Source organism: Heterodontus francisci, chromosome 9 (genome assembly GCF_036365525.1).
Source record: "Heterodontus francisci isolate sHetFra1 chromosome 9, sHetFra1.hap1, whole genome shotgun sequence".
In the NCBI taxonomy this organism is placed as follows: domain Eukaryota; kingdom Metazoa; phylum Chordata; class Chondrichthyes; order Heterodontiformes; family Heterodontidae; genus Heterodontus; species Heterodontus francisci.
This window is the reverse complement of record NC_090379.1, coordinates 75,850,806-75,863,376: the sequence shown is the minus strand read 5'-3', so window position 1 is coordinate 75,863,376 and position 12,571 is coordinate 75,850,806. Positions and strand designations below refer to the sequence as shown.

The window sequence follows — 12,571 nt, the reverse complement described above, 5'->3', positions numbered from 1 at the left end:
ACTTGTTTTGTTGCCATTTGGTGATGGAACCAAATTGGATTTGGAAAATGTGTGCATGTCTGGTGAGGACAGGATTGTGATGCTCCCTGTGGTTGAATGGTCCTCTGCCACTGATTGCCCAAGCCTTTTCATGAATGTGTCACGTCATTAAGTTCCAAAAGCAATTGACCTCTATGTAACAGTATTTCATCAAGGAGTCAATACTGTGTGGAGGGAAGAGATGAAAATTAGGAACTTAGGAGCAGGAGTAGGCCATTGGCCCCTTGAGCCTGCTTCGCCTTTCAACTAGTTCATGGCTGATCTTCTACCTCAATGCCATTTTCCCACACACTCTCCATATCCCTTGATATCTTTAATATCTAGAAATCTATCAACTTCTGTCTTGAATATACTCAGACTGAGCCTCCACAGCCCTCTGGGGTAGAGAATTCCAAAGACTCACCATCCTCTGAGTGAAGAAATTCCCTCTCATCTCCACCCTAAATGGCCTACCTCTTATTCTGAGGCTGTGTCCCCTGATTCTAGACCCCCTCCCCCCCCAGCTAGGGGGAACATCGTTCCTGCATCTATCCTGTCGAGTCCTGTAAGAATTTTGTATGCTTCAATGAGGTCACTTTTCATTCTTCTTAACTCTAAAGAATACAGGCCCAGTCTCCTCAGTCTCTCCTCATAGGACAATCCTGCCATCCCAGGGATCAGTCTGGTGAACCTATGTTGCACTTCCTCTCTGGTAACTATATTCTTCCTTGGGTAAGGAGACCAAAACTGTACACAATACTCCAGATGTGGTCTCACCAAGGCTGTGCACAGTTGCATCATGACTACTTTACTCCTGTACTCAAATCCTCTTGCAATAAATACATACCATGTGTTTCCTAATTGCTTGCTGCACCTGCATGTTGGCTTTCAGTGACTTATGAACAAGGACACCCAGGTCCCTTTAGACAGCAACACTTTCCAATCTCTCACCATTTAAGAAATACTCTATTTCTGTTTTTCCTACCAAAGTGGATAACTTCACATTTTTTCCGCATTATATTCCATCTGCCATGTTCTTGCCCACTCACTTAGCCTGTCTAAATCCTCTTGAAGCCTCTTTGCATCCTCCTCATAACTCATTCCCACCCTAGTTTTGTATCATCAGAAAACTTAAAAATATTACATTTGGTCCCCAGATCCAAATGATTGACATAGATCATAAATATCTGGGGCCAAAGCACTGATCCTTGCAGTACTCGACTAGTCACAGCCTGCCAACCTGAGAATGGCCCATTCATTCCTGCTCTGCTTTCTGTCTGTTAAGCAATTCTCAGTCCATGCAAGTATACTTTCCCGCCCCCCCCAATCCCATGTGTTGTAATTTTGTTTACTAACCTCCTGTGTGGGACCTTATCAAAAGCCTTCTGAAAATCCAAATACACCTCATCCACTGGTTCCCCCTTATCTATTCTGCTAGTTACATCCTCAAAAAACTCCCAACAGGTTTGTCAAACATGATTTCCCTTTCATAAATCCATGTTGACACTGCCCAATTCTACCATTTTCTAAGTGTCCAGTTATCACATCCTTTGTAATAGATTCTGGCATTTTCCCTACTACTGATGTTAGGCTAACAGGTCTGTAATTCCCTGTTTTGTTTTCACTCCTTCCTTTCTTAAATAGTAGGGTTACATTTGCTACCTTCTGTTCCAAAATTCTTTCGATTCTGGAAGATGACCACCAACGCATCCACTATCTCTACAGCCACCTCTTTCAACATCCTGGGATGTTGAAAATCAGGTCCAGGGGATTTATCCACTTTCAGTCCCATTAATTTCTCCAGTATTACTTTTTTACTAATACTAATTTCTTTCCGTTCCTCATTCTTGCTAGTCCCTTGGTTCTTTACTATTTCTGGGAGGTTTTTTGTATCTTCCTCCATGAAGGCGGACACAAAGTATTGGTTTGGTTTCTCTGCCATTTCCTTATTCCCCATTATAAATTCCCCTATCTCTGGCTATAATGGACCCACATTTGTCATTGCTAATCTTTTCCTTTTTACATACCTATAGAAGCTTTTACAGTTTTTTTTTGTTTCTTGCTAGTTTACTTTCATGTTCTATTTTCTCTATCAGTTTCTTGGTCCCCATTTGCTGAATTCTAAAATGCTCCCAATGCTCAGGCTGCTAGTTTTTTGGCAACTTTATATGCCTCTTCCTTTGATGTAATACAGTCTTTAACTTCTCTTGTCAGCGAAGGCTGAATCACCTTCCCTGCTGGGTTTTTGTGCCTCAAATGAATGTAAATTTGAAACCATGTATTAATTCTTACGAGATTAGCAATTTTTGAAACTAATTAATAAATATTATAGTGCACTGTTAAAGCATAGAGAAAATTGAATGCAGGATTCATCCATTGCCCAAGTAATGCAAGTTCAGTGGTCTTGAGTATTAAGGGCCACACTAAAATCCTTATCCAGCAGATGCTTGGCAAATTTCTATTCATAAGGATATAAATGGAAATGGTAAACCTTTTTTAACAATCTAAAGTTAGGAACATCAAAATAAGCACTTTGAAGCCTGTGAGGTAAAAGCCTTTGTGACTTTTTTTATATTCCATCCAATTTGGTCTTGCTTGATCTTAAAGTTATATCATTTTCAGTGTTCTAACGTGGCAAGATTGCACAGTCTATTAAGTAACTTAAAGTATGTAATTTTTACCTGACCATGTTTGGTTGATATCTCAGGTGCTGAATATGGGACTATATTTAAGTTAGCTATGTCTTAAGGATACAATTATAGTCCTGTTTATCCTCTAGGGTAATTGACACACAAATATTTAAGACATTGGGTGCAGAGTGCATGCTCCTGAGTTTGTGGTTACTGATGCGCAGGGATTTGCCTCTATCAGTTTCATTCCTCTGCAGAAATACCTAGAATTCAAAATTCTAGCTTGTCAGTTGCAGAAACAAGGTACACGCTGATTTTACTGTGGGGAACTGCAGGCGCAATGATCATTTTATTCCATGTTACAGCAATACAGCATACCTGTCTTTTTCTGCACTTCCTGCAATGCTATCTTTCTAACTGATGACCTGACAAACAATTATCACAGGGAGTTAATTTTAAGAATATTTCCCCTATTGCAGCAGTGCTTACCTGCAGCTTGTATCCCCACTAAAACTGTTCAGCCAAGAACTACCATTTAGTTAGCAACTACCCTGTCCAACAACTGCTATCATTGAGTTCACTTCCTCTTAGATGCGTTCTGAATTGTAAGTGCAACCAGCTGTATATGATATAAAAATTACTTTTTATTTTTGTTGTTTTAAAAAGGTAACAACATCTGCACACAACATCTCCTTACTAAATCAGATGAATTATTTTGGTAACTTTTCTGTTTTTGTGTTACAGGCCAAGGCCTACCTGAGACTTACCGCTGAGGTGGTGAAAAGACTGCCAACACCTCCTGGGTGAGCAGTGGGAAGTTCCAATCTATGGCAACCAGACATATTTGCAATTTTTCTTTGTCTCAAGTAGGCAGGTTCAAGACCTGCTGTGAAGACAGCTGCTGGACCAGATTTGAACAAATCACTTATAGTGGGAACATATATGAATGTAGAAAATATAGTGACATTATATCGTGTACACAAATATCTGATTTATATCCTGCATCAAGAAGATTAACTGCTCTTTGAGATGTGAAGTATTTATTGACTTAAGTTGAACTTGTATATTGTTATATTGATAAATAAAAGGCAGCCATATATACTGAGGGTGCAATTTTGCATTAATCAAATGGAAGTAATTGCTATAAATTTGTAATAATTTGCTTTCAGTTATCCATAGTTGATGAAAGAAGGGTTATGAGAAATCTGTTCAGCCTCGTAAACGGTGTATTGCTCCACTCAGCTAACCATCCAGATGTATTTTCAGAAAGTGCTGGAAATATTCAGTTGGCCTGGCAACATCTGTGGAGAGAGGAACAGAGTTAACGTTTCAGGTCTGTGACTTTTCATCTGATGAACGTTAACTCTGTTCCTCTGTCCACAGACACTGCCAGACCTGCTGAGTATTTCCAGCACTTTGTTTTTATTTTAGGTTTCCAGCATCCGCAGTACTTTGCTTTTATTATCCAACTGTATTTTAATGCCCTTAAAATCCTTGACCATACTGATGTGAGCTACTGAAAACTTTTGAAATACAAGTTTTAAATTTACTTTTATAATTTATGGTCCTTTTTTATCCTGACTTACTTTCTGGGTTCATCTTATTTATGCCTCGAATAATTGATATACTTTTGAAGTTTCTCCAGTTTTTTTTTTGTTTGTAGTGCTGAGGCTTACTTCGTAACTTATTCCTTTATAATGTGGATAGTGCTGTTGCTTTTCTCTGCATCCTTTTTTCAATGTATGTATGTCCCAGAGTGTTCCTGGGAACCATTTGCACTGATGGCAACTGTCAGCACAAGGCAATGCCCAAAACAGATACTTCACAGCAATAAACGGTGTATTTAAGTTTAAAAATAAAACTTTCCATTCTAGCCCCACCTTGTGCCAGGGTGGTGTCATATCAAACATCTTAAATTTCAAGTCTCGTGGGATTTAAGTTTTTTTGACTTTAGAAACACTCTGTTATAAATTTGTACACATTCCCAAATGTGAGTGGTCAGTGTATACCATCATATGGTCTCAGTAATTTTATGTTGAATATGTATTCAATTCAATGGAATTGATGCCTTTGTATTAGAATATTAAGTAGAAGTTATTAAATGTGTTAATGAGTTTTTTGCATACACTGCATAAAATAATTTATATTAAAATTAAGTTGAGTCTACAATGTTTTTAAATCCTGAGGATGCCTTGCTTTGGGAGAGGGCGAGGAGAAAGTAACATCGCAGATCAGTTGCAACAGAATTGAGAATAAGCTCAAGATAATTGTTGGTAATTTCTTCATTTCAACTGCAAAGTTATAATGGTACATAGTTTTTTTTTTGTTCAGTTTAATTGACTGAAATCAAATAATACCATGTCCATTTACTTGTGTTTTTTTTTGCATTGCTGCTTTATTTCAGTAAATTCATTTGGATTAAGATAGTTTTGGTGCGAGGAATTGATGCTATAGGTATTTTACTTGTTCTGCAGTGCTGTATTCTGTTTGTAACTTGATAGCATTCTCTATCGGAGTTGGAATGTTCTGGGTTCAGGTTCCACTCCAGAACTTCAGCATATAATCAAAGATCACACTTTAGTGCACTTCTGAAAGAGTGCTACATTGTTGGAGATCCCACTTTTCAGATGAGAAGTTAAATTGAAGTCTCTCTGTATAGGTCAAGATAAGATCCCACAGTAGTATTTGAACAGCTGAATTTTCAGTGTCTGGCCACCATTTCTCCCTCGACCAATACCATGAAAAATAGGTAACTGGTCTTTCATTTTATTTGCTGTTTGTAGGACCAAGCTATGTGCAAATTGATTGCCATGTTTCCCTAAATAACGGTAAAATAAATCTGGTAAAATCTGGGGCTGCAGAATTGTAGGTTGAAACTGTGGAGAGTGTTTCTGAATGGGGACTGGACTGTGAAAGGAGAGATATTGGAGGCTGAGGTAGCTCAGTAAAAAAAAAAAATAGCCTCAATTTCTAAGGCTAAGACTATTGAATTGGGTGTCAGATGAGGATGGAGGAGCAGGGCGGAAGGAAAATTGTAAGAGGCACTTCAAAAGTAATTCCTTGGTTATAAAATATTTTGGAACAGCCTGTGGATGTGAAAAATGAATAAATACAAGTTCATTCTTTATACTCGACACAACTCTGTATCTGTAGTGTCATGTCACTTTATTTGAATGTAGAGTGTGGTATTAATTCTAACACTATCCAGCAAACATCCTAGTACTTCAGGTTTGCCCTGGAGTAGAATAATCATTTCAAACATCTTCCTTATTACAAACTGCCTCTTGCAACTTTCCTTCCTCCCTGCTGCTCCAGCCTCATCTTACACCTGATTTGATAGTCTCAGTATTTGCCTCAGCCCCCAACAGCTCCTCTACCTCTCACAATCCAGTCCCCATTCAGGATCACTTTCCACAGTTTCTGCCTACAATTCCATAGCCCCAGACTTTACCATGTTTATTTCCTCATTGAAGCTCTCCACTTGCTACTATCCCCTCCAAATTCAGATACTCACCACTAAATTATTACTGCTCAGTCCAGTGCTTTCAAATATCATCAGGCATCATGCTGTACTTTGTAAACACTTCTCATGGACACCCTCCCTTAAAAGTCTTCCCTTGACTCCTCAAACTGTTAGTGATTTCCCATCTACTTTTTGTCTGGAAGGTCTTTGAATATGTTAGCCATCCTTGTTTCCTGGGCCTCCTTGCAACTTTAGATATGGTAGACCATTCTGTTGTAATACGGGACACTTTCTTGTTCCAGTGCAGTTCATCGCCTCATTGTGGCCCATACTGCCATTAGTAGCACTCTACTATTCCTTACCTATATATGCCACTCCTCAGCAACATAATTGTAATTGCAAGTCTGTGTGTGCTGATGACACTCATTTCTCCATTTCCACTCTTGATTTCAAAGGGTCACAGTACTGCCTGACAAAAATCCTGCAGGATTTAGAACTAACCAGATTAACATGAAAAGCTATGAAGCCATCCTATACAGCTGCTACCAGAAAATGGATTTCAAATGCTGATTCCGTAACTGTCCCAGGCTGCTAACTGACCAAATTTGCAAGTACATACCTCCCTTGAACTGAGCTTCAAGCCCCATATCTGGTTCATCACCAAGACCTCCAATTGCACGATCTATCTCATCCATCAAGGCATAAGTCCTCCAAAATACTTCTGGTATATTTCGCTGCACAAATTCCAACTCATTCAGGGGTCTGCTACCTTGTCATGCACATCTGTCATTTCTGCCCTCCCTTAATGTATCCACTTCAGAATCCCCATCTTCCTCTTCAGATCCTTCTACGGTCTTGCTTCACCTATCTCAGCAAAGCCTCTCTACGCTTAGGTCTATGTATGCAGCTCCCACTCTTCTAAAGCTGTGCTATTTGTTTCCATCCCCTTTTTTTATGCTTTACCAAAATAAAGGCAAGTAAAAAGGAGCATGCTATTTGACTCAACTAGTTCATCCTTCTGTAGAACCATTTATTCTCCCCATGTTATGTAGCAGCATGTAGAAATATTTGACGTTTTCGCTATCTGGAAGACCATTCTGGATATTCATCACTTATGAGAGAAAAAGTGTTTCCTACATCTGTCCTAAACGTACCTTTTACTTGTTTATACCTGTGCTCCTTTTTGTACTGCTTTGGATTGACCTTTTTTGTTGTGGGAGTAAGATACTAAGCATAAGAACCCCCTCCCATTTGTCTCTTTTCCAGGCTATTTTTCTAATGGTGCCTCATGGCCTTTTGTGCACATTCAGGACTTGGTTGTTGCCATTCAGCCCCAATGACCAGAGCTGAGCACAATATTTAACGTACAACTCGAGAATCAGATAGCTTTGGCAAGATGGCCTCAGACTCTTACTGATTTTAAAACTGTAATTCGGTATTATGTTCACTTTAATTGCAACTTTACAAAGACTGGATGTAATCAATGTTGAGTCTATATTCACTATCAGATTTTTCTGCCCCTCCCCTGCCTAGTTTAATGCCATTCATTATTCATCCCCTGTTTTTTTTTTACTTGCGTGTAAGACCTTGCAATTTACTGAATTTTATCTACCATAGTTCTGTTTATTTGCAAATATTGTCTAGGTCTTTTTGTAGTTCTTTAGCTGCTTTGTCAGCCTTTCATGTGAAACTTTTATTGAAGGTTTTCAGAAAATCGAGGGAAATGGGGCTTCTTAACATCTATTTATGATGTCACTTCCTCGTGAAGGAGGCTGGTCAGGCAGAATCAGTCCCTTTCTGAAACTTAAATTATTTTCATATAGACATTTAAACTTTTAACAATTGAATCCATATTTTGTCAGTTACTAACACAAGATGAATGGATATGTTGTTACCATGGTTTGTTTTATGGCCTTTGAAAATAGATACTATTTTATGACTAGTTTGCTGACCAATGGGATCTCACCCATATTCAATTGACTCCATGAGAATTGATGGCATATCATAGATTTTGTTATATACGAACATAAATCCAAATTAGGAGCAGGGCAATTTCACATTTTCCCACATTATACTCCATGTGCCAGATCTTTGCCCACTCACTTATCACTCCTGATGTGTTCTTCACAAATTAGTTTCCTACCTATCTTTGTGTCATCAGCAAATTTAGCAACTATACCTTCGGCCCCTTCATCCAAGTCATTTATATAAATCAGCACTGATTCCTGTGGCACACCACTCGTTACATTTTGCCAACAAGAAAATGACCCATTTATGCCTACTCTTTGTTTCCTGTTAGCTAGCCACTCTTCTATCCATGCCAATATGTTACTCTCTACACCATGAGCTTTTATTTTCCATGATAAATATTGATGTGGCACCTTTTTCTGGAAATCTAAGTGCAGTACATCCCCTTTACCCAAAGAAATCCAATAAATTGGTTAGACACGATTTCCCTTTCACAAAAGCATGTTGACTCTGCCTGATTACCTTGAATTTTTCTCAGTGCCCTGCTATAATGTCTTTAATAATAGCTTCCAACATTTTCCCTAAGACAGATGTTAAGCTAACTGGCCTGTAGTTTCCTGCTTTCTTTCTCCCTCCCTTTTTAATAAAGGAGTTACATTGGCTATTTTGCAATCTAATGGAACCTTCCCCGAGTCTAGGGAATTTTGGAAAATTAAAACCAATGCATCAACTATCTCACTAGCCACTTCTTTTAAGACCCTAGAATGAAGTTCATCAGGACCCGGGGACTTGTCAGCTTGCAGCTCCAATAATTTGCTCAGTACCACTTCCCTGGTGGTTGTAATTTTCCTTTTTCCTGAGTTCCTCCCTCCCTTCCATTTCCTGATTTACACCTATTTCTGGAATGTTACTTGTCTCCTCTGTGGTGAAGACCGACACAAATACCTGTACAATTCATCTGTCATCTCCTTATTTTCCCTTATTAATTTCCCAGACTCACTTTCTATAGGACCAACGCTCACTTTAACTTTTTTAAATATCTATAGAAACTCTTACTATCAGTCTTTATATTTCTAGCCAGCTTTCTCTCATACTCTAATTTTTCCCTCCTTATTAATCTTTTAGTCGTTCTTTGCTGCTTTTTATATTCTATCCAATTGTCTGGCCTGCCACCCATCTTTGCGCAATTATATGCTTTTTCTTAAGTTTGTTACGATCTTCAACTTTTTTAGTTAACCACGGATGGCAGGTCCTTCCCTTGAATTTTTCTTCCACGTTGAAATGTATCTATTCTGTGTATTCTGAAATATCCCCTTAAATGTCTGCCACTACATTTCTATTGACCTATTCCTTAACCTACTTTGCCAGTTCGTTTTTGCGAGCTCTGCTTTCATGCTCTCCTAATTGCCCTTATTTAAGTTTAAGAATACTAGTTTTTGACCCACTCTTCTCTCCTTCAAACTGAACGTAAAATTCAATCATATGATTGCTGATGCCTAGGGGTGTCTTCACCACAATGAGGTCAGTAATCAATCCTATCTCATTGCACAATACCACGTCTAGTATGGCCTGCTCTCTGGTTGGCTCAAGAATGTGCTGTTCTAAGAAACAATTCTGAAAATGTTATATGAACTCCTTATCTAGGCTACCTTTGCCCATCTGATTTTTCCAAACTATATGTAGATTAAAATCCCCCATGATTATCGCCATACCTTTCTGACAAGCATCCTTTATACCCCGTCCTACCATGTGGTTACTGTTTGGGTGCCTGTACACCATTCACACAAGTAACTTCTTTCCTTTATCATTTCTCATCTCGACCCAAACTGCTTCTACATTCTGGTTTTTTGAACTTAGGTCATCCCTCTCTATTGTGCTAATACCATCATTAATTAACAGAGCCACCCTCCACCTTTCCTAGCTTCCTGTCCTTCCTTAATCTCTTGTACCCTTCAATATTCAGGTCTCAATCTATGTCATCCTGCAGCTATGTCTCAGTAATAGCTATCAGATCATATTTATTTCTATTTGCGCTATCAGTTCATATGGTTTGTTTTGAATGCACATGCATTCAGGTACAGAGCCTTTAGTTTTGTCCTTTTTATTATCTTTGTAATGTCTAGCATTGTCTGCTGATTTACTCTTAGATTTGTAATCACTGTCCCTTCCTGTCACGGTCTGTTTGTCTTTTCCCATATTAATGCCTTTCTCTCTTGCCTTGTCCCTACTCTTTGATTTATGACATCTTCCCAAATTTGATCCCTTGCCCCCACTACGTAACCGAAAACCCTCTCTACTTCCCTAGTTATGCGGCTCGCTAGAACACTGGTCCCAGCACAATTCAAGTGTAGACCATCCCAACAGTACAGCCACCACTAACCCACCCCCCCCCCCCCCCCCCCATACTGGTGCCGAGCTAAATAGCTCGGCCTCTAGCTCAATGACTCTGAGACGAAGCTCTTCAAGCCACAGACCCTTGCTACAGACATGGTTGCCATGGATTGCAGTGGCATCCAGGAAATCTCACATACTGCAACTGTGACACATCACCCCTGTCCTGCCATCTTCTGTTAATTTAAATTTATTTTTTCATAATTAATTTATCATTCCCCTCCTTGCTGAACTCCCTCACTTACCAAACTCCCTTCTTCACACTCTGTGCCTTAGGCAGCAGTCAATGCAGGTAAGCAGCACTGAGAGTCCCCTATTGGCTTAGCAACTTTGAATGTGTAGTATCTGTCCTTGTGGTTTTAGAATTGGGTCCTTTTAAGCTGGTCGAGGATATTTTTCTCATCTATTTAAGGTTACTTATCGAGCCTCCAATGATTGGTATCTTCTATATTGATACTTGAAATAGTTAATTGTCATGTTTCCATCCTGCTGAACTTTCCATTTCAATTCTTGCTAACACTCTTGCTGTTTAAAAGTCTAAAACAATTTCTTAACATTGAATTTGCTTTCTACAACAATGCTCATTTTGTATTTTCTCATTGCCTTTCTGTCATGTTTACATTTTTTTTGGAGGTTCCCCAATTCTTCCAAGTGGTATCCCTCTTGTTACAGTAACTGTAGAGTTTTTTTTTCTTTTAATTAATTTCAAGGTTTTTTTTTTTCAGTTTGCACTTATAAGCACTTATGTACTTATCCTGTACACTCGAAGAAACCACTTGTGCTACAGTCACTTGTGTGGCTAGAGCTAATTGTTTCCTGTAAACAGATACTTGTGTAATTACTAGTATTCTCACTTACTTAGATAGGAGTATCTTCTTTGTAATAGTATTGGAACTCCTGATAACTTTCATTTATGAGTTCCAAAGGCTTATGTCAAACCTAACAGAGCTGCATGATGAGCTCCATAATAGGGAAGGCGGAAATGGATTAATGCAGCTCTGACCCACTAGAAATAAACAAGAGTTGTTAGTTCAGGATTTTTTTACTTTCTATGCAACAGATTGGAATGCTTTACATAGCAAACCTCCAGCTTACCACCTGGAATCTTTGGTGCACAAATGCAATTAGTTCAAGACAGCAAACTTTGCAGTAACAAACATTTATACAGCAATGTGAAAGTGTAAAAATGACCTAAGACTGTGTTTTCCCTGTGTTTAGGGGTGTGTGCTGATTGTGTTCCATCGGGCCAGGTCAATTGGCTTTGTACCAGTCATTGTGTATGTCGCTCATAAATTATATTATTTCCTCTTCCTCTGTCAGTGTGAGCACTTGTATGTGCCAGGAATAATAAAGGGGGTGAGGGTGAATTGGGGGATGATCAGATTTTTTACATATTAATATTCAGTTTTTTCACTGAGAATGGACATTTAGCAAAGGAAACACTGGTCAAATTCCTTTCAAAATAGTCCACATTTGTGTGCAGTGACTTTCTTTGTTGCTTCCTGACTCCAATTTCTTGCATCCATGTAAGCACAGATAGGTAGCTTTGTATTTGGTAGGGGAATGGGGGGATGGTGAGAAACCATATTGAGGATTTGATTTTTAAAAGTTTGAGAATTCATTAAAATGTGTTTACTCGGTAACTTTTGCCATATAAAATGCTGATCAATGATCATTATACCAAGATTTGTCCCACCCCTGCTTACATGAATAATGTAGAGATTTGCAAGTATTACAGAACTATGTGTACAATAAAAAAAAAAGGTGAGATGCAAAATATAAAAATTGAATGGAGCATTTTGACAAGTTGCTGAAATCAAAAGTGTAGTTAAAAAAAATTATGCTTCTGATTTGACATTTTAAAATTGCAGACGCTTTGCCCAAGTCAATAAAAAAAAATGTTTTATTAGTTTACTCTTTTTAATTATGCCATTATGATTCTCATATAAATGCTTTCTCTGGTTCAGTGGCATCAGGCACTCCATCAGGCTGCTTGAGCCTCTTCTAAGGGAATTGTCTAATACTGCACTATACCAATTTACACAATAGTGTTGTGGTCAAGTGAGGAAGAGTCGAAGGGCTTCCCTTTATTCCCTCTCTC

The 12,571-nt window shown here is 38.6% G+C and overlaps 1 protein-coding gene across 4 annotated transcripts in view; it reads left to right on the top strand.

Moving 5' to 3' along the window:
• The window catches only part of nubpl (nucleotide binding protein-like), a 48,669-nt gene extending 43,865 nt beyond the window's left edge, over positions 1–4,804 (top strand). For all 4 annotated transcript variants that reach the window (XM_068039342.1, XM_068039341.1, XM_068039340.1 and 1 more), the window contains one exon: positions 3,393–4,804. In XM_068039342.1, the coding sequence (XP_067895443.1) occupies positions 3,393–3,455 (63 nt within the window). In that variant the 3' untranslated portion in view covers positions 3,456–4,804. The remainder of the gene's footprint in view (positions 1–3,392) is intronic.
• Positions 4,805–12,571: the final 7,767 nt, after the last annotated feature.